At 31.4% G+C, this 23,239-nt stretch overlaps 1 protein-coding gene and 2 long non-coding RNA genes across 4 annotated transcripts; all 3 read right to left on the minus strand.

Moving 5' to 3' along the window:
- Window positions 1-2,992: 2,992 nt before the first annotated feature.
- LOC145807837 (uncharacterized) lies at window positions 2,993-3,775 on the minus strand. The gene is made up of 2 exons (XR_014351263.1): window positions 3,605-3,775; window positions 2,993-3,419 (listed from the first exon to the last, which is right to left on the minus strand). It is a non-coding gene; the product is annotated as an uncharacterized LOC145807837 (long non-coding RNA).
- A 393-nt stretch (window positions 3,776-4,168) lies between these two features.
- On the minus strand, window positions 4,169-6,129 carry LOC145807339 (protein argonaute 5-like). The gene is made up of 7 exons (XM_082905327.1): window positions 6,091-6,129; window positions 5,820-5,981; window positions 5,436-5,635; window positions 5,026-5,175; window positions 4,753-4,883; window positions 4,534-4,634; window positions 4,169-4,249 (listed from the first exon to the last, which is right to left on the minus strand). Exons 1-7 carry the CDS (start codon window positions 6,127-6,129, stop codon window positions 4,169-4,171), a joined length of 864 nt encoding a protein of 287 aa, XP_082761453.1.
- A 3-nt stretch (window positions 6,130-6,132) lies between these two features.
- On the minus strand, window positions 6,133-11,014 carry LOC114286374 (uncharacterized). 2 transcript variants are annotated; one of them, XR_014351264.1, is made up of 6 exons: window positions 10,882-11,014; window positions 10,699-10,794; window positions 9,129-9,371; window positions 8,896-8,990; window positions 7,590-7,669; window positions 6,133-6,252 (listed from the first exon to the last, which is right to left on the minus strand). It is a non-coding gene; the product is annotated as an uncharacterized LOC114286374 (long non-coding RNA). The 2 variants fall into 2 exon arrangements; XR_014351265.1 differs by having other exon boundaries at window positions 10,886-10,996.
- Between the last annotated feature and the right edge of the window lie 12,225 nt (window positions 11,015-23,239).

The raw sequence follows: 23,239 nt of genomic DNA on the forward strand, positions 1-23,239 counted from the left end.
CAACACATTGTTGAGAGTGAGCTCCTTTCCTGATGTCATATTGAGTACAATTTTTCCTTGTCTTTCAACTTTGAAAGTTAAGGAGTTGCCCATAAAGAGTTGTTCACCATTGTCCACTATAGAATAAGATGTGAACATCTTTTTTTCGGCACAAATATGGCGAGTAGCACCAGTGTCCACCCACCATTCTTTAGGATTTCTAACAAGATTTGCCTCGGAAACAACTGCAGAAAGATTTATGACATCTACACCATTGGAAATTATATCCATATCGGTTATATCGACTTCAGTAACCTTATTACTTGTTCTTCCTTTGCCTTTGCAAAAATCAGTTCTTAAGAACTTCTCTGGTTGTTTACCATGATTCACTGGCCCAGTCCCAACATAAGGAGAGGTTGGCGTAATGGCAATCACCATACCAATACTGGTTTGAACATAAGTTTGACCAGTTTTAGTAGCCATAAAATCTAAATTATAAAATAAAATTAGAATTAGAATTTTATGCTACACAAAAAATTTAAACCAAAAAACACAGAATTTTAAATTCTGTAAAAATAAAAGAAACAAGAATTGTAACTTTTATTTCCAATTAATTTGAAAATAAAATAAAATTTTATTTAAACAAATTAAACCAAAACTACAAAAATAAATTCTGTTAAAATAAAAGAAACAAAACAAAATGTAACGTTTATTTTCAATTAATTTGGAAATAAAATAAAATAAAATAAAATTTTATTTAACCAAATTAATTCCACACAGAAAACTAATCCAAATTTACAGAATTAAATTCTGTAAAAATAAAAGAAACAAGAATGTAACTTTTATTTTCCAATTAATTTGGAAATAAAATAAAATTTTATTTAAACAAATTAATTCCACACAGAAAATTAAATTCTGTAAAATAAAATAAATAAGAATATAACTTTTATTTTTCAATTAATTTGGAAATAAAATAAAATTTTATTCAACCGAATTAATTCCACACAGGAAATTAAATTCTGTAAAATAAAAGAAATAAGAATATAACTTTTATTTTTTCAATTAATTTGGAAATAAAATAAAATTTTATTCAACTAAATTAATTCCACACAGAAAATTAATTTCTGTAGCGCTTCAATAATTAAAATACTAAAGCAGAATTTTAAGTAATGAAAACTCAGAAAATAATTTCTAAAACCCAAAATTAATTTCTGAAAAAATTTCACAAAAATTTATTCTGAATTTTTAATGACACCAGTATCGTACTACTAGTTGTTGTCAAAGAAAAGAGACACATATTACTACTATCTGTCAAATAGCATATAATCACTATTTGTTTTTCCAACCAGAATATTATTTTGTAAATCTACAGAAAATAATTTTCTTCCGAAATTATTTACGAAGAATGAAAAAGGGAAACAAACGAAAAATTCTGTAAAACAAAATAATTCAAATATGTCTTAAGATTGTTGGAACAATCTTCTGTGTAAATAAAATAACTTGAAATAAATTCAAACAAAATAAATAAACAACATACCGGATTTATTTATCGAACCGAATTAAAATTAAGACCAAGTCGAGTGTGTGACACTCTGTCCTTAAGACAGATTCGCCCCGCTACGGTGCTTACGGTTGAGTGGCGTCTATCTCCCAAGATACAATGATCTTCACAAATTTATAGAAGCACTTCAAGCAAATTTGTTCGGTGAACCAAACCTGTGATCTATACTCTCTTTAATTTATTCTAAAACTAAATATGAAGAATAAATGCACTAGAGAAAAATTTGACAGTAATGAGACAACTTGACTGATTTTTTCCGGATAAGAAATTTCATCCCTCAGACTGTTGGAATTGATTGTATATATAGCCAAATAATCTTGACCCGAACTGGTGCAACCTGTTTTAAATAGATTCTTACCGTTACCTATTTGAACATTTATTATTCAAACTTTTGAATAAGAAACCGTTGGTCAAAGTTTGAAAGTGTTGGACTATTTGTTTTATTAAACTATATGAATATTTTAATAAAAACAAACAAACCGAAAGTGGAACAGTTTCAACCTGTTGGAACTCTATTCATTTAAACTATTTGGAATATATATATATATATATATTAAACTATTTGAATATATATATATTAAACTATTTAAATAGTTTAATAAATAAAGGAAGAGGTACAAACTTTAGGAAACAACTTAGAAATCCAAAATTTGAATATAGAATTAAATTAAATTCCCACAATAATTTTTATCGAAAAAACTCAAAAGAGTTTTTATCTAAAAAAATTAATGTTAAACCTGAAAACGACGTCAACTTCCCATTCACTCATAAATAATTTTGACATTCCGTCTTCACCGTGTGACTTGCCACGCGGCAAGGAACACTTCACCTCTTCGGACCAACCCCAAAAGACGTTTGGGACCCACTCAAATTTGGGCTAAAAATATGCCTATATTAAACAATTTTTCCAATCACTGCTGGAAAAATGACTTTTAGCGGCGTTTTAAACGCCGCTATATGTATGAAAAACGCCGCTAATTCCTTTAGTGACGCTTATCCCCAAACGTCGAGGACGCGGCCGTCGCTATAAGTTTATGACGCTTTAAAAACGTCGTAAAATTAGTATAGGTGGCGTTTTTAAAAACGCCGCTAAATGCGATAAATAATGATAAAATGACGCCATCCAATATTTAGCGACGTTTTTAAAACGCCGTGATAGATTTTTTTATTTTAAAAAAATGTCCGTTGGCACTGTAGTGGCGTTTTGAAAAAACGCCGTTATAGCTCTTTTTTTAAAAAAAAAAAAATTGTTCTGAATCTGTTATATTTAACTAAAAAACATACCTTTAATAAAGCTGAAAAATAACAATAATATGAATAAAATTTTACAGCTACTTCAATATATTGACTAAATAAACATTACATGATTGTGTCTGAACCAAAATCAAACAACAAACACAATCAAAAAATAAAAAAAAAAAATAGGTTAAGTCATTTGCTTGTACATGTAGATGCAATGGAATAGTCAAGCATATTACACATCATTACACTGCAGAATAGGGATTCGTATTCAATTAATCATAATAGGTTCATGTACAACAAAGACAATTTTGAGCAGGATACATTCCCAAATCCCAGTCAACACAAAGGAATGCAGAGAGCCCGGTGAACAGTGGCGCTGACACCTTCTCCAACTTCTTCATATAATTTGTAATTTTCTGCATTGAAAGGAAATTTGTTCTCTGACACCTGTTCCATGGTTTCCTTTTATACCACAACATTAATACCCTCTTTTCTCCATATGTAACTCATTTAGAGTGTTATGTGGTTTCTCATTTGTCAACATTACTAAATAAGTAATTCCATAAATTACTCTAGAATGACTTTAATAATTTTCCTTTATCGATAGGTATGCCATTCTCAATGGTGCCAGGAATTGCTGCAAAAAACTTTGTCACTAAAGATAAGACAATTTGCAAAACTAAGGGTAAATGTGATTCATGATTGCAACCACACAATAGATGCTAAAAAAATTCATAACAATGCCTGAGGTGGCTTATGAAAATTTTCATAACAATGCCCGCAGTGGCTTAGAAATACGACATATCAAATATCAAATCAAACCTGATAGAAGGCCAAGCATTGAAGCACGAATTTTTCCATGGAGTCCAGTTCCAAATCCAAAGCAGCATCATAATCCTTCACCTTTATCATAAAATGAAATTTAGTAAACCAAAGCAAAGAAGAATTGAGCATGATGCCCAGTAGTTTAAATGGGAAAATCAAGAAAAAGAATCCCTAAAACTTGAAGAATCACTAATAAGAAGATTTTATCACATACCAAGAAGCACTAAATACATATAAAGAAAAGGGCATACCCAAAGACAATACAGACACATGAGAATCATGTAAAATTAAATAAATAATGCTCTCATAGCATAAAAAAATTTAGAGGCCATTTGATCTAACTCCCACTCATTGTGTGCTTCTTTGTTTTTGTTAAATCTGATACAGAACAAGTTGTGTGCTTCTTTGTTTTTGTTATATCCTCACATGACGACACAATTGTGTTAAATAAATGTACTAGAGGAAACAAAGAGCACTTCATTATGTAGTAAACATGTTAGTGTAACACATACAGAAATAATACTGATTATTAACTTACGTTAACTGATTGGTTGGTTGAACTCACAAGCCTGAAATTCTACAGCACTGAACATGCTTCCAGTGAGCAAGTTCAACCTTAATGCCTCTGAGAGCTCTCTTGACCTGATAATAACAAACAAAATCAGTTCCAGTAATTTGGAAAGAGAAAACATTAAACCTGAAATATTAATATTGACCAGAAATACAACCACTACCACCCAAAAGAAAAAATAGTAAAATGCTTATAAGAATAGCATCTAGTCATGGAAATCCTATTTCTTCACCTTCAGTCTATATCGTAACCCTCAGTTTTGTTCCATCTCAGCCTAAAATATTTAGTATTCACTTTTCAACAAATTAATATAAAATCCTACTGTATGCCGTGAGGTATAGCTACCAAAAAATACCTTAAGACATTCTTGATCGGATAGAGGCCTTATCATATCCTTAACATTGAAATACTTTGCAACAAAGTCAGTAACAAGAATGGGTTCGTAGAATGCTCTGGCTGACATATTTGCAAAACAACATTCAGATGTCCGATTAAGCCCATAATAACCTCAGCCAGTGCTATATATTTCATAAAATATGGGAAGAGGGAGTGCAGAATTGAAAAATATTTCTACCAATATTAAGGGAGAGGCCCATCTGAATAGGACGAAGACTTTGATAGAATCCTTTCCAATATTTAAATCCATTTCCAAGGTCACCTACACCAAAGCTTAGAGAGAAGAATGACCTTCCCACAACTGCATTACTGCAATCAAAAGCTTCAAAATCAATCACCCCAGTTCCCAGAAATTGATATACCACATGACCAAGATAAAAAGAAACAAAACAAGAGTTCAAGCCAAAAAAAAAAAACTTGATAATAGTTATTGGTCAGTGAGAGAAATCACTTCATCGACAGTGTTGCCCTAAAAACCACATCAAGAACTTGTATAGTTTCTTGTGAGGTATCAAGTTGTCTACCACGCATGAATTCTTGAAGATGATGTATGTCAGGTTTAGCAGCAAATTTGAATGAGACCTTAAATTCACGATCCTTCCTGCAATTAAAGCAAGCATAGCATTAACTTCAACTAAAGCATACCATATTTTCTTGATAATAAGGTTACTATTTTCAAGAGCCACCATCTTACTCAAAATCAATAAGAAAAAGATTAAAGCTAGTTTTCCATTTGAGTTGAAAAGCAATTGATAATAAGGTTACTATTTTCAATGCTCTTCACCAATCACACTTCAATAAAGACATATATATACAACTCAACTATAACAAATTGCCATGAAACCACAAAATAGAGATAACCTTGCTCCTCTATCTAGGTCGACGAGCTTGATGACGAAGTCCTTGGAAGAAAAAGGCAAAGGCCCAGCAGTGTAGACACTCTTCCTTCCATCATAAGCTAGCTGTCGCTTGCCCAAGTGTGACTCACAGTACAATTCAACAAGCTTGTTAATGATTTCCTGATGGAGTTTTTTGGAAATAACCTCAGGTGTGATTGTTACCTATATATATCATTAAGTGAAATTGTGATTTAACCATAATATCCATATGTGGATAAGAATAAAACAACCAAATGTTAACATCATTGCTACTACTATTCTGTGTATAGCATCAGCAAACGATAAAGTTACATTCAGCAAAGCAAGTAGACAGCAACATAGACATAAAGGTACGAGAACTACTTACCGAGTTACCAAATGCAACAACACCCTTCATGTGGTCAACTTTCATTGCAAGGAAATTATGTTTGACTGCATCAACAGAGATTTTCTCCACAGCAGAAAATTCAAAAAAGGTGATCATTTTAGATAAATTCTCTATATTCATTGACTGATACACCTGAGACACCTGGAAAACAAGAAATGAAAAATATCAAGCACGATGAAAATAGTTTTTAGAAAATGCATAAAATTGGAAAAAAAATAAGTACCGAAAATGAAACCTAGCACCCGTGCACCTGCTGAAGCAATCTTAGAGTGGCAAGCTTTTCCAGCATGGGAATTTTGGTTAACAAAGGCTGCACTTTTGTTGCAAGATCTAGAGGGAGAAACTCATGGTCCAAAAGATGGTAAAGATCTTTTACTTCTTGAGTCACACAGGTCATCACACCTTTTGCAACCTGCCAAAATGTCAAGATCAGACAATGCTGAAAAGAAATCAACATAAACACTTCCCTCTGAAGCATTTTTTTGCAACACAAAGTGCCAAACACCAGTTTCTTTAACAGAATGGCTAATGCACAAAGAAAAGATAATCACATCAGCAGGTTGAGTGTTGATGGGAAAGTTTTGACTAGGGAGGAGGATATCTCTAAAACTATTGTGGAGTTCTATAGTAGGCTTGATTCTGAGCCAAATGTTGGGACCCTAATTGGAAAATTGGGGGTTAGTATGCTATAGGAGAAGGACAGGAACTAGTTAAAAATACCATTTTCAGAGGAAGAAGTAATTGAGGCTCCTCAATGATGACTAAGCTCCACGGCCAAGCAGTTCTGCATCCTTTTTTGGGACAAGAGTTTGAGATGAGTACAAATGCCTCCTCCATTACCCCATGTCAAATAAAGGGGTGTAGTGGACATTCAAGATTGAGACCTATTAAATTGATTGACGGTGTCTATAAAATAATTGCCAGTGTTAGCATTGAGATTGAGGAAGGCAATTGCACAGCTCATCTCAGAATCCCATAGTGCTTTCATGCGAGGAAGAGTGATTCTTGTTGAGTTAGTGGCTAATAAGTGTGTTGATTCCAGCCTTAAAACTATTAATCTGGCGATATTTAAAACTCTGGTTGTAAGCTAATTTCAGAATATGTATTAGTATCAACAATACCGTTATATGAGCTAATATCAAATAATATCGACCAATATATTAAAAAATTTAAGTCTTGATTTAGTTTAGTATATATTGACTGATATTTAAAACTTTGGTTGTAAGCTTTTGAAGACTTTTTTCTTTTTGTTTTTGTTATGAAGAAGAAAACTACAAAGAGAGAGAGAGAAAAAAACCAATGAACCAAAGTTATTATATTACTAATTAGAAAATGTTGAGAGATCTATTTTCTAAGATAAGCCAATGCTACATTCTGCTATCCTAGCTATTCTATGATTCGGAATGGGACAACAACTAACTACTAAGTAAGATATATTCAAATGAAAGCTCTCTATTAGACTATGACTAGGTGGATCAATGCATGATAGGGACCTAGGATTCTAGGACTCTCTTTGCTATTGTTTACTATTGAATGAATTAAAGAGGCCTCAAACAATGCTGGGTTACCAAGTACAAGTCACTACCCAAAAAAAAAAAAAATCTTTTCATTTTTTAAATATTGGGAAAAATGAAAATAAATAAATAAATAAAAAGTTGGAAAAATTCTCTAGAAAACAGCAGAACAGTAGCAAAAACAAGAGCAAGAAAACAAGGGCAAAAAAAAAAACAAGGGCTGGGCTGAACTTACCTTCTTGTTGCTGCGAAAAACAGATGAAATCAACTTCGAAAAAGGGAGGAAATCGACTTCGAGTGGCTCTTGTTGCTGCACTGCAGAAAAGAAAAGACAAAAAAATGTAAAAAACCAAGAAGAAGAATCAAAGAATAAACAAAGAAGAAAAACGATGAAGAAGAAGACGACGAAGAATCGAACAAAGGACACTCACCGGAGTTGACTCAATGTGTAGAGTTTTGGGCTTGGTTGTAAGAGTAACTAGGTTAGGTTTGTTATTTTGAAGTGTGTGTTTGAAGATTGGCTTGTGCAAGTTGTTCCATTACTCAAAGGCATCAAATTTTGAAGTAAAAATCAAGATTTCAACATTCAAAATTTGATGGTTTAACAGTAATGAATATAAACATAGAATATAAACAAGGGCATCAAATTTTAAAACCATCAAATTTGAAATGAAACAGTAATGAATATAAACATAGAATAGTTCAACAATCAAGTCATCTAACATTGTAGAAGTAAAAATCAAGATTTCAAGAACCAAAATAATAATTGTAGCAATTAATTTTTGAGATTTTATTAACATCTAAGAGTGTTAAAATTCAGTGTCATCAATGAATGAGGGTATACAAATCCTTAAAACATAGATTCAAAATGTTTTTTGTGAAAGCAAAACATCGGTTGACAAAAACTAAACCAAGGCTGAAAGAAAAATGTTCCTTTGAAAGATTGATTCACTAAAATTGGTACTAGAATCAAACAAGCTAGACTGCTAGTTTGATGACAGAGCAAGAACGAGAATGGTTCTGGTGGAGATTAGTAGTGGCACCTATGGTCATGGACATGGGAGGCGTGGAGAAAACAAAACCCATTCTCAGTCTGTCATATGAGAATAATTGAGAACATCCTCAATAAGATCTAAAACTAGACCAAAAAAACAAGTAATGAGAAACACAAATACTTTGGTGTTCACATTAAGTTACTTCAATTCAATACATACAAACATAGATTCAACCATGCCAACCATAGCATATTAGCAACACGCTTATACAATCGGGATGGAAAATTCAACAAGCACTATGAAGTGTCACAGTTACTAACTACTAGTATATTTCATTAAACTGTGAAATTCATTTTCATAGAAATTCACAGATTCTCAGCCCTAACAAGTCTTGACAAATCATAAACTTCAGAGTATGTAGATATTAATTGTGCTATCTATGGTTCGTATGTTCCCTAGTTAACCGACTTCTTAATGTAGAGATATATAGTCCATTATCCTCAAGTTCAATAAGCTTCTGATCAATCCAAAGCAACAAAATAGCACCTGTGTGCATCACCCGATGCTGTCATGTCCTTCCCCGTGCTGATAAGGACTAAAGCTCCCTGGAACTTCCATTTTACCAATAAACTGGTCCATTCCTGCACAGAAAACAAGTAGTTTCAAGAACATTGCATTGTTTAGAGATCTCAAACATACAACATGAACATGATCATATGTTTGTTAGCTATACATTAGGATTTAGGATAAATAGAGAACCAAAGCAAGTGGATACATACTTGGAACACTCTCATACATAGCTAAATGACCCAAACTGCCAGATGATATTAAATCACGATCCAATGGAAACATGGGCTCCCCTTTATTTGGCTGTGTATCCAAGCAAAGCATTTCAGCACTTAAGTCGGTACTTTGGGCATATACATTTTCAGCCCTTGATGCTGAATTCTCATGGGATTGGATGTTTTTGGGTTTTGTCTTCTTTTCTTTAGGGAACTCGACTTCAGCCTCTGGCTCTGATTCTACATTGTTTGGTACCCTAATCAATTGCTTTCGTTTTTAAGGGTGCATTTTGGGTCGGGTTAACCCGAGTAATGTTCAAAAAGAATAAGTCATAATTAAAAAAAAATTATCATAATTGAAAATGATATGGGATATAATTAAAGATTTCATTAGTTATAATTAAAAAAATTAATCATAATTTAAAAACTTTCAGGGTATACAAATCCTTAAAACTTTGTGTACATGAGATTTTTCCCCAAAAAACTTGTAAGACATCCACAGAATTCATGAATGAGAGAAACATTGTGTTGTTTTCATTCATCTCAGAGACAGGAAACCCTAAAATTTCAAATGCATGAACCTAGCAATGGAATTTATTTATTTTTTAATTTTTATGCACATATGCAATGAAAAGGGGAAATAGATTAAAAAGTCAAAAGAAAGAGAGGCAATAGATTTTTTTTCCTCTAGAGGTTAAAGAGGGTGAGACTTTTAGCAAATTCTACATTCTAAGCTCTTTGTTGAAGCTTCATCTTTAAACTTCCAGACCTAACGACCATACCAGATGAACCAATTTTATATAAGCCATCAAGATTGAGTATTACATAATGCTTTGATTGTTTAGCTACCTCCTCGAAAGTATATGATATGAATTACGGAGGGAAAATTGCTTGGAAGCTATCTAATCTGAACAATGCTAATTGAACAAGACATCATGCAATTTCAAATGCAAATAAAGCTAATTGTGTAACAATAAAGCTTCAACAGAGTGCACCAACCAAATTTCAATACTCCAAACATAAATTAATAAAATATTCAGTGCTATGCTAGAGTTTAGAAATATCCCAAACCATCAATCATCCAAATGAGCTAGAGCAGAAACACCAGCTTTCATTTTTTTTGAAAGATTTTCTGAAACTCTATATTTGAAAGATTTCATTTTTTTTTCTTCCTTTGTTATTGAAAACACAAAACATAACCCTAGAAACCAGTATAGAAACAGAAACCAAATAGATCCACAAGTTTAACAAAAAACAAGAAATAGAGATTACAAATGGGGTGAATGCCTGTATTTTCTACCACCACAGCAAAATCACAGGAAAATCAAAGCAAAATCAAATGAAATGGAGTGATATCACAGCAAAATCAAATGAATCTCAAATGAATCAAGTGAATGCCAGAACTGACATTACAGCACATCCAACTCATCAGTGAAAAACAATTACTGAACCAGAGCACATACAACTCATCAATCACTGAAACACAGAGAGAGAGAGAGAGAGAGAGAGAGAGAGAGAGAGACAGAGAGGAAGAGTTTCAGAGAGAGAGAGAGACGGCGGAGCTCACCTTAGTAGACGATGGTGCAGATGGTGGTGGAGGTGGAGCTTCGAAATCGAAATCGAAATCGCTCTGAGGTGAAATCACTGAGACCGATCTGAATCTCTGCGAATGATAAGAGTTTAGAGAGGGTTGAGAGAGAGAGAAATAGAGAGAGAGAGAGAGAGATTTAGAGAGAGAAAGAGAGCTCACCTACCTCGCCGGTGCAGATTTTGATGTCGGTGGAGCCTCTGAATCTCGAAATCGCTCTGAGAATGATAAGGGCTTAGAGAAAGAGAGAGAGAGAGAAAGAGAGAGCGCGCTGGAGATTTGGGCATAATATTTCTCAGATTCAAAATTAGAATTTGAAAAGAGTGAGAGAGGAAGCGCGTGAAGCACACCACATTTGGAGGCGTTTTTAAATGCCTCCAATTATAAAACAGTGTCGTTTTAAATAAAGAATTATGCGACGTTTTATAAAACGTCATTAAATACTAATAAAAGTGACGTTTTAAAAAGCGTCGTTAAAAAAACGCCACCTAAATTTCTTTTTCCTGTAGTGAATAGTAATATCTTTTCAATAATGATTTTAGCTTCATTTGAGATGTAAATTGATTTTTTAATTTTTTTGATTTTTTGAATTATTTTAATTTGGGATTAAAAAAAATCTTGTTTGAGATGAATTTTTTTAATTTTTTTTTACTTTTGTAAAAAAAAAATAATAATTATAATTTACATGTGATAACTTTTAACCTGAGTTTAAAAAATCTATTTTATTTTTTTTTTGTAACTATTTTAGTCCCAACCCATCTCACCCCACATGCCAAACCAAGACTTTGTCAATTGGGAGATGAGGGTAAAAGATCTTCCAATCATGTTAAAGGTGAAGAAAATATTTCGGTTAATGCAATATCACAAATACATATTCCCCCGTTTTAAAATAATGGTTTTTTTTTTTTTTAAGAGAATTCAATTTTTTTTTTGATAATACAATTATTATATTTTTTAAATATTAATTTTCTAAAATTATCCTTTAATAGTATTTTTTTTTTGAGAATATCTATTAATGAATTTAAAAGAAAGACAAAATTACAATTTTCCTTGATTTTTGAAGAAGGATTAATATTTTGGGATAATAAAAAATAGAATAAGGAACTAATATTTTAGGACGGATGGAGTAAATTGAACATAAATTTGTGTAGTAAAACTTAAAATTTAGGTGAATTTATATTCAATTTTTACATTTTTATGATATTATATTACTTATTTAAATTCGTGAAAATTTATGTAATTTTATAATAAAATTACATACGGTGTGCATTATGCACAAGATAATTATCACTGTAAATCTTGGTACTGATCATCTTTAAGGGAAAACATGGTACTCCTGTTCTTTCTGGGTAATTATTCAGTAATCACGCAGTATAGACACGTGATACTCTATAGTATTGTAATTGTTGAAGAAGGTGGATAGGTGACGTATTATGTTGGATGGTTGAAGAATATGAAGAGACATAATAAATGATGATTGGTTAGGGCGTACGGACTCGGGTACTCCAAAAAATATTCTATAATGTCCCGTTCGTTCATGATGAAATCGTGTCAATTTTATTATTTAAAAATAGTAAAATAATTGTTTTTATTTTTTATTTTTTATTTTTTTTTAAAGTATCTTGTATGATTATTTAAAAGAGTACTTACGGGTCAATCATATGAACCAATCTTATTTATCTATAAATTCTTATTGATAAATTTATCACTGTAAATTTATTTATTAATATTCATTATCTTTACTCATATTCACTTACTCACTTACAATAATCCATTATCTTCTTCCACATACACAAAGAACAAGAGAAATTGATAAATTTATTATTGAAAAATAAATCTGAATATGAAACAAAGGAGGCGGTTAATATGATGGTTGTATGAATTGGCGACGGTAGAATATAGATTTGCAATAATAGTGGTGAATAAGTAACGGTGGAGGTGGTGGGTGGACAACGACCATGGTAGTGGTGGTGGTGGTGGTGGTGGATGGATGACGGCGATGGTGTGGTGGTGAATGGTGGTGTGAAGCTTTTGAAAAAATTGAAGAGGTAGAAAGAGAATCGAATATGAAAAAACTTGATAGCTAATAATTTAATGAAGGCATAACGTATTAGTGCATTCAAAAAGTCAATAGGACTTAATGGTAACTAAACCCTCAAACTAAATTTGTTAATTTTTTTTTTAACTTTTTAAAGAATTAAAAAAAAAATCTATTGGTTAGTTCATTTATTATAATAAAAATAAAAAATCTTTAATTATCTATACTTTTGAATTTTAAAATTCAAAAACATATATCTCACTTAATATGGGAAGTATGGATTTTTCCTAATATTTCCTTCCTCTTTTCCAAAGAAAACAAAAATGACAAAAGACCTAAATCTTTAAAACCCTAAACAACTCAGAAATCTAATGTAACCATACCCCAGATTCAAACCTTCCCCAAGGCCAACAAACTCTCTCTAAATCTAAGTGTGTAAAAAAGTTAGCCCCTCTCGTAATGTCAAGGGGATAGTTAAAGAAGGCTTGTTCGGCATTTTAGTCAATGTAAGTCTAATTTTAAGCTCCAATGGGCTAACTATTGAGCTAACTACTTTACCATCCTATTTTTTTAGTGGCTACAATTGAAGAGCTCCAGAGGCTCTCCAAACAATTATGTATGTATTTATTTTAGATTTTTGTATATTTATGTCTTGGATTTAGGATTTTATATATATATATGTGTGTGTATGTGTGTATGTAACAATTTTATATGTTCTTTCAATTCTATTTGATGAATTACCGAATAACTTATTTTGTATTTTATATATTTTTTTCTCCTCATTCTACAGGTTTTGTATGTTTGTGTGGACAAATTTATTATTATTGCAAATTTATATTAGTAAAATATCAACAGTTAGTTTTTTTTTATTTTAAAAATTAATTAAGTTAGTTTGAATGATTAGCTAAAATAAAGAGCGTGGTTGGAAAACACAATAGTTAAAGTAATTAAGTAAAATAAAGAGTATATTTTTTTTATACTTTAGCTAGTGAAAATAGAGAGTGTGGTTGGAGTTGCTCAGTCTAAGTTGGAAGTAATTGTAGGTTGAAAAGTAATATCGATTTAAAAATATGTAACTGTTGGGTAGTGTTGATTACTACTATATATTGAACTATGTAAATCTACACACGCGCGTACTTAGCTATCTTTGTTGTATGAATAATGTTTGAGGGCCCGAAATTAGTGGCTCGAATTTGGCTCAAAACCCAAAACGACGTCGTTTTGGGTTTTGATTTTTTTTTTTTTTTTTTTTCTTCTTCTTCCTTCCTCTTCTTTCTTTTCTTCTTCTTCTTCTTCGTTTTGAACCTGAGAAGCAGAGGCGAGAGAGAGAAACAGAGGGGAGAGGTGGGAGCTCGTCGTCGGTCGTCGGCCAATCGTCGCAACTCGTCGGTCGTCGGCCGATCGTCGCCTCTGCCTCCGCCCGCCTCCGCCTCTGTCTCTGCCTCTGCCTCCGCCCGCCTCCACCTCCACCTCCCTCCGCCTCCCTCCGCCTCCGCCTCCAGCCCTATTTTTAGGGCCCCCTCCAGTTCTGCTTCTCCTTCTCTTCTTCTTCTTCTTCTTCTTCTTCCTCCTTCTTCTCAAATTCGAGCCAAATTTGGCTCGAAACCCTTTCGGGCTCTGTAGCAGAACTGTTGTTGTATTAGAGTTGATTTGAAATTATTTTTAAATATGGTGTAATTATATTTTTATCCGGCGATTTCTTCTTATTTAAATTATGAAATTGATTTATTTATATTTTGTTTAATCAGTTTAGTGTTGATTGATCATGATTATTAGAATATATATACAGGCAATGAAGATCCAATGATTTTTTGTTCTTTTTTTTGTGAATTGATTGTATTATTATTTTGATATTTTTTATTTTCAATTAAGAAATCAAATTTTTTGGCAGTTCACTGGATTTTAATTTTTTTTTTTTTTTTTTTTTTTTGTGAATGTATTTTTTTCAAAAGTTTAATTATTTAAATTGAATGTATTTTTATTTTCCTTTTATTTCCTCATACCTACATGTAATATAGACATGTAATATAGTCATGCAGTTCAGAAATTAATTTAAATTGAGAAGGGAATTTATTGTTGTCATATGTACGATTTTAATACGATAAGCTCAGCAACTAATTTATCATTATGATTTATAGATAAGAAAAGAACAATAATCATAAAAAGCACTACGAGAATTCTTTAAATTAAGAGTTTTTTTTTTCATTTTTAATTCATTAGTATTTGTATATACAACACATACAAAATTCTTCATTATTTTATACTAGTCGATTTGAATTTATTTGATATGCTAACTCAACCAATCTATTCTCAATTAATAGTTAACAAGAATTTTAATAGCCAAACAATGAGATGAAAGGTGGAGATGACGTGAGATTAGAGAAGAGAAGTTGTGGGTGGGGGTAGAGATCGACTTGGAGGAAAAATAAGAAAGAAAAGTTACAAGTATGGGTGGTTTCATAGTAGAAGTGCTTTAAATAAGAGTCAATGTGGTCAAAAGAAAGAGGATGAAAATTGGAGAGATGATAGTTGGTGAAGAGTGAAGACTTGACAAGGGTTATTGGGGGACGTAATATCATGCTTCTTTTAGAAAGTGATAGTTGACAAATCTAGAAATCAACGTGTAAGATAGTCGTATACAGAATCATTTGATAAGGAGAACTAATTACAAATTTTACAATAATGAGTCATTTTAAATTACAAAATCCCGTACATAACCCAAGTAATATATTAGTGTGTATATGTATATTTATATATAAGTTACTGAACAAATACTCTAAATAAATTTATCTTAAATGTAATTGTTTTCTTTTGCTGCTCAAGGCTAATTTGGCAACACCATAAATAAGTTGTTTATTGGCTTATTTTGATCATATTATCTCTTTAAATTTTTTGTATATCTTTTTGTAATAAATAAAAAAGTCACTTTATAAGCCATATTCAAAATAATCCTCAATAAATGGTATAGCAATACACCATGTTTTCATTTTTGTTCAAATACATATATTTGAATTATGTAAGGTTTTAGATGATGTTAGGAGCCTGTCTTTAACATTTAGTTCTATGATTATTTGTATGTATTAATTTATTGGTTCTTTGTTTACGTCTCCGTCCAATTTTTTTTTAGTGGATTTTGATGGACAATTATAATGAAAATTGTAGATTTATTAAATTTGTTGATTCTTAGTGTAGATTGATTTTTTTAGGGGGAAAAGTATTAAATTTTATAAATATTAATAATTAAAATTATATATATATTTTTTAATATATTTATAAACATTTTTTTCAAAAACCTATTGAATTGTAATTCTTCCTTTTTTTTATAGCATTATATATATTTAATTATTTATATAAAAAAATGCTAAAAACAACCACAAGTGACTTTTTAAATGAGGTTTATTAGTTATTATAGCTCGCATTATTATATTTTAGTCATTCAAATGGGCTAGTTATTACAATAGCTATTTTAACAAAAAATTTTAAGGCTAGCAACATTTGAGAAGTTTTAGGAGACTCTTTAAACAGTTTGTATATATAGATAGATAAAATAAAGAGTAGTATTGGAGTACATAGATAAAAAAGAAATTAGACAAAATAAAAAATTACATTTTTTATATTTTAGCTAATAAAAAATGAAGAGTATGGCTAAAATTACTCTTAGGCCTCGTTTGGGAACCATCCCTTTTAGTCAAAAAGCCAAAAAGTTACTAAATTAGCCAAAAAGTCAACAACCCATACCAAAAAGTAAAAGATTCTCTTTTCTTTCTACTTTTTGCACATTTTTTCGTAAAAGCCAAAAAGTCATCCCAAACATACTAGTTTTTTTTAGCTCATATTTTAGCCAAATAACCAAAAAATTATTAAATTAGCATGTTCCCAAACGAGGCCTTAGTGTTTGAAAATGTGTATAAAGCGTTGTTGACTTATTTTTCCTACGAAGGAAAATATCATAAATGCAAGCGTGCCAACAAGGATTGAAAAATCCTTACAGATTAAATTCAGGCCAATTATCAAGCGATTGCGTTAACGGTTATTTTGCCTCAATGAAGAGGATTTCAAAATTACTAAGTGTTAAAGAAAAGAAAAATTAAAAGAAGAATGAGGGAGACTGAGAAAGATGATTGAATGAACAATCAAAGTAACAATTATTTACCTCTACTCCTATGCTTTGAAAAGGAAGTGCATAAAATGCTTTGAAAAGGAAATGCTGAAATAAATGTTTCGAAAAGAAAGTGCGTAAAATAAAATATAGGAAATATAAATGACAAGAAAATATAAATCAATTGTCTTTGATTTGAGTTCTGACCCCTTTACAATGTAGCCATGAATGGCTATTTATAGGAAAACATTTGTAGGAAAAAATACCTAAAACTACCCACTCTTCCACCTCCTCCATTTCATACTACATGACCTTCCATAACTTCCTTCAATCTCCACTTCATGCTCCATGTTCTCCACTTTATTCTCCATCATCTTTTCACATTTCATAACTTTTCATAACCTCCAAATGAGTAGGAGGATGTCACATATCCTGCAATTATATAAATAATAAATAATAATAATAATAATAATAAATACAGATTTATGGTACCAACAATACCCCCCGTGGCCCTTAAAAATGATGTTTACTTGAATTTTCGAATGGCCGAACCAAGCACATGACTAATCTAAGCAATAAAGTGCTTCGAATAATATTAACAAAGTACTTCGAATGATATAATAACACCAATAAAGTGTTTCAAATGAGTATGAAATTATGACTACATGTCTTGAATTATATATATATGCCTCGAAGGGATATTATATATGTACTTCGAATCAACATCAATCCGTTGAAGGAAATTAAACAATTTTATTTTACTCGTACTTCAAACACTTAGAAAACTTGGAACCTTTTGAAGCAGGTTGATGTTGCTTGCACTTAGAATCATTCAGAATCTCATATTTTCAAGGCAAAGCCAATATTCAAACATGATTCACCTTCACAAGCTGTTAAACATGCTAGTTATTATAGACTAGTAACAAGCTTCAAAGGTGGTATAGAGGACCAAAATCATCTTTCGAAAGTCGAAAGTGCCGACAAAGGACGAATTACATCATTGAAAATACTCGCCAAAGTTTCGAAGGTTCACAACCACTATTATTGTTTCTTCGAAGTTGCTAATGCAAGATGGAGTGCTTCGAAACTTACAAAATTATGGCAAAAGAGCCTTCGAAGCAACATTTGGCCAACATTGTGGTTATTCAAACTTTGTATGTTCTGTTTCACACATAATTAATGAAAATATTAATTTTGTGTTTCGAACCAATTATTAATTCTCTGAAGACACCAAAACCGTTGTTCTTCGAACTAACTTTTGTAAAATACTAATTACATTTTCATGTAACAAATGCCTATAAAAATGGTTATCAGTAAAGCCACTAATTATCATGCAAAAAATAGACATTATTCGACAATTAATTAATTGTCATTTTACATATTTTTAAAGGGAGGTACATATTTTGAAAGTTTTCTCGTCCCATGTTACATTTCGAAGGTGTTTATTGATGACAAAACCACCCTTCGAAAGTCACATATGTTACTAAAGGATTAGAGTCGTCCTTCGAAAGTGATCACGACATCTCTTCGAACCAAATCCAAAAAGTTGGATTACTATGAAATTAGTTTGGCATTTTAACTAGCCATTAATGGCTATAAAATAATATTTCAATGAATAACATGCTTCGAAGGTAACCACAAAACCAAATGGTAATGGTTTTATGGATCAACTAATAATTATATTTTTTGCCCAATATATTGCAATAACGAAATATTATTGTTAGTCATTCCATCAAAGTCAATGTTTGATGTGATCTATAAATCCAAAATGGATTTCGAACAACAAAAGTCATGGTACAGTGTGACCATGAAAATTCATACTTTTTAACACTTTGAAAAATGTCAAAAATTTTGAATTCATGAACAGTGGCTTGTTCATTATTCTTGACCATGTTTGTTCTAAAAATATGACTTTCGTCGAATTGATTTTCATAATTATTTGGCAAAGCGGGTTATTTTTCCATGTTAGCCATTAATGGCTTATGAATATCACCCATAGATATGTTATTTTCATGACTTGACTCTCCAAAAATTGGTTTTTGAACCTCCCGAGCCATGCATGGAACATCATTCTTAGTCAAATGTGGCTCAAAAACATACTCTTTCGTTATGTTAATTTCATAATTTGGCTCTTGAACCCCCCGAGCCATTGATGAAATCAACTCTTTGCTTTTGCTATTTTTAACCATGAAAAAATTCTGAAAAAATTCACTAATTCCGGCCATTAAAACCTCAGTTGAAAACTTGGTAGTAAGAGTTGATAACTCATCATTCCATTGGCGAATTTCCATATCAAGTTGATGAATTTCTCAAATTAAATGGTGGCTTTTTTCTTCCACCAAATAATATTGTAAGGGATGAAAGTTTATTTCAACAAGAAAATGGATCTCTTCTTGAAGATCCAATATTTTTTGTTTACGCCAATAGATTTTATCTAGGCTATTTAAAATGGACAAATCTAATTCATTTTTCATTTCTTACATTTGACGTCCCACCGGGCGTGTCAAAAATTGTTGACTTATTTTTCCTACGAAGGAAAATATCATAAATGCGAGCATGCCAGTAAGGATTGAAAAATCCTTACAGATTAAATTCAAGCCAATTATCAAGCGATTGCTTTAACGGTTCTTTTACCTTAATGAAGGAGACTTCAAAATTGCCAAGTGTTAAAGAAAAGAAAAATTAAAAGAAGAATGAGGGAGACAGAAAAAAGATGATTGAATGAACAATCAAAGTAACAATTACTTACCTATACTTCTATGCTTTAAAAATGAAGGGTATAAAATGCTTCGAAAAGGAAATGCTGAAATAAATGCTTTGAAAAGAAAGTGCATAAAATAAAATATAAGAAATATAAATGACAAGAAAAATATAAATCAATTGTCTTTGATTTGATTTTTGACCTGTAGCTACTGTAATTTTTCATAAGTCATTATTTATTATTATTACTTTATTTATTTTTGACTTTATTAATTGTGTGGTTACATGAGAATTTAATGAGGTATTTAATTAATTTAATGTTTTATCTAATTATAAGCAATTAATCTGAATATTGATATATTTATATTGTTTATATAAAAATATTTAAAAAAAAGTATTTTATATATTGATAAAATATATATCATATTTATTTATGTTTTAATTATATTATATTTATATTATATAATATAATAACTATTAGGTTATACAATAATATAATAAGTGAATAAGTTATCAACTAAAGAAAAGAAAAGAGAATCAAAGAGGAGCAAGGCGTCTGTGAGAGAGAGAGAGAGAGATTAATCAAAATCAAGAGGCTGTTTCATCCAAGAAAGCTCAGAGATAGAGAGAGTTGGTGAAGAGAGAGAGAGACATTGAGAAATCAAGAGGGACGGCAAAAAGAAGAGTGGAAAAAAAAGATTAGGATTTTGTTTTGGTGACGCTATTAGTTCTTTAAATAATTTTTTGATCTTTAAAAAAAATATTGTGAGTATAAAATTCAATTCCCTTGATTTATGTTTAATTCATTGTTTTTATTTATATATTTTTATTTATTTGATGTTAGTTTGATTTTGAATTTACATAAAGATGATAGATTGATTTTAATTATTTTGATTAGTGGTGTATGTAAAGTTTAGGATTTTTAGATGATTTATTGATTTTAACTATTTTGATTAGTTGTGTATGTAAAGTTTAGGATTTTTAGATGATTGATTGATTTTAATTATTTTATTTAGTTGTGTATGTAAGGTGTAGGAATTTTAGTTGATTGATTGATTTTAATTATTTTGATTAGTTGTGTATACCAGGTTTAGGATTTTTATATGAATTTATTTTATGATTGTAATCACACTCATGGTTACATGAAATTAAAATTAATTATGAATCCATAGATAAATTTCTTATATTTCACCATGACTCCATGGATTGTTGTTTTATTTGAGTGATGGTGAGAAAGAGTGTATAAAAAAAGGTGAGGATTATGAGATTTATTTAATTGCCTTAGGCTTGACATTGTTATGTTGTTCTCATGAGTGAGATGTTTTGTATATGTATATTGTTGTCTCGTTCTCATGAGTTGACGATTGCTTTGATTTATGCACGTACGTATATGCTAACCATCCGGGAGAGTGTGAGTCAAACTCGGGACGATATCCCCGTGCAAGTTTGGCTTCAGAGCGGTGTTAGGTATACGGGAGGCACATGGGTTATATGTGTAGGCCGGAAGTGATGAGCTGAAGTGGTGGAGTTAAGGTAGAAAGAATTTAATTATGAGTTTATTGTTATAGTGTGAATTGGATTGATTTGTACATCTTGAAAAAAAATAGTAAACGACCTCGATAAATTATGAAATTTGAGCGGAGGCATGTATACGTGATTTTAGACAACTTTTGTGTTTTAACTTTTTATTAAAAAGATCGATTATAACTTATAATCGGATGATCTTGATTATTGTAGTTTTGATTCATTTTAGCAATTCAGATTTTAGACGTTGTTTTAACCCACAAAACGAACTCATTTTTATTGGTTTCGTGCAAACTGAAATAAAACATTATTCTTCACACTTTTCATGTTTTGAACTTTTCTGAAAAAAAATCATCTTAGGGCAATTTCTGTTCGTTTTCAGCTTCAAATTTTTCGATTGAATTCCGTCTAGGTTCTTCTATCAAGTTTTTCTCTCAACCCGTTTAGTTTCTGTTAAATTTGTTTGCATTGCCTTTTAGGAAATTTGATTCTGTACAACTTTTGTTCTTTAACTTTTGTTCTTTGAGTTTTGGTCAATTCAAATTATTTAAGCATGAATTGGAGTATTTTTATACTTCTTCAGCAAGTTACTTATGATTAAATTATACTGACTTTATTTTTTGTAGGATGGTGGGTCTTACTAATTTTTTTATGCATGGATGACCCACCATATTTTTATTTCTATTTTGTTTATTTTATAATCAATTTATATTTCATTGTGTACGGGTAAGAGACTAAATGCCACCTTATCTCGGGAAACTACTCATTCGTGTCGATGCGATTGGAACTACTTGTCTTGTCCCGTAATAAGAATTAAATGTATTTTTATTTGTGTCTGGTGGACACGTGGGTGTTAAATCTTGTACTCATACCAGTATACCTATATACTAACCCATTTTGTCTTTTGGCAATTCGGGTGCGTTCTGTTTGAGCGCAGTCGAGCTTCCTTTGCAAGATTAGTTGAGGCTACGGTTGTGACGTGGTATAACTATAGTTGTTGGACATATCTCTTGGATTTCTTTTGGTTTTTTAAGCTTAGGGTTGATATAAGTTTATGTATTTATTATTATTATTATTATTTTATAACTTTAGTATTGGGATAATTTGGCATGGTTTGTAACCGTAGATTATTTAAGTTATTTTAACTATTTGTTGTTACTTTAATGTTGGAGGTATTGGTTAGTTATGAAATTATGGTGGATGGTTTGGTTGGCGTTTAGTTTTTTTGTTTCACCCCTAGGATTTGGATGATGGAATATTGATTGGGGTTTAGTCCTAATTTAATATTTAATTGTCCAAATTTTAGGGCGTGACAGTTTGGTATCAGAGCTCTAGGTTACCCTAGACTTGTGAGAGTTTAGGTGATCCTCGGATTGTGGAAACATGGGTTAGCTGGTTTATTTTGGTGGTTGAATTTATTCTAATTATTTATGAACGAATTCTTTTTGTGTGTTTAACTTGAAGGTGATGTCTGGAAGGTACTTTTAATCTCTTTCAAGAACCCATTAGAGTACTTTTTGATACTGGTGCCTCTCATTCTTTTATATCTAGACAGTTTGCAGAAAGAGAACACATTGTAACTATCTCCTTGTCTAGACCTATTTGTGTTAAGATCCCTTTAAGAGGGGCAGTTACTCTTTATGAGATGTGTAAAGATTTTAAGATTGACTTTGCGAGCAGAGTCTTGTATGCGGACCTAATTGTGTTAGGGTTTGAGGGGTTTACAATTATTTTTGGTATGGATTGGCTGCGAAAACATTTTGTGACTCTAGATTATGCTGGAAAGACTGTACATATAAAATATTCCCGGTATACCATGGCTTACCCACACTTCTAGCGATGGAGAAGAGTCGGTGATGACGAGTTTTCTACGCTCAGTAAAAATCCCTAAGCAGGATATTAGTGAGGTAGATGTGGTGCATGAGTTTGAGGATGTATTTCAAGAGATACCTAGACCTCCACCTCAACGGGTAGTAGAATTTCGCATTGACCTAGTGCTGGGAACTGCACCGATTTCTAAGGCGGCATACAGAATGGCGCCTAAAGAGCTTGTGGAGATAAAGAAGCAGCTGGAAGAGATGCTTCAGAAAGGATTCATTCGTTCAAGTAACTCCCCATTGGGAGCACCCGCGATCTTTGTATCCAAGAAAGATGGCACT

This window comes from Camellia sinensis, chromosome 14 (genome assembly GCF_055761805.1).
Source record: "Camellia sinensis isolate YWXY chromosome 14, ASM5576180v1, whole genome shotgun sequence".
Classification (NCBI taxonomy): Eukaryota; Viridiplantae; Streptophyta; class Magnoliopsida; order Ericales; family Theaceae; genus Camellia; species Camellia sinensis.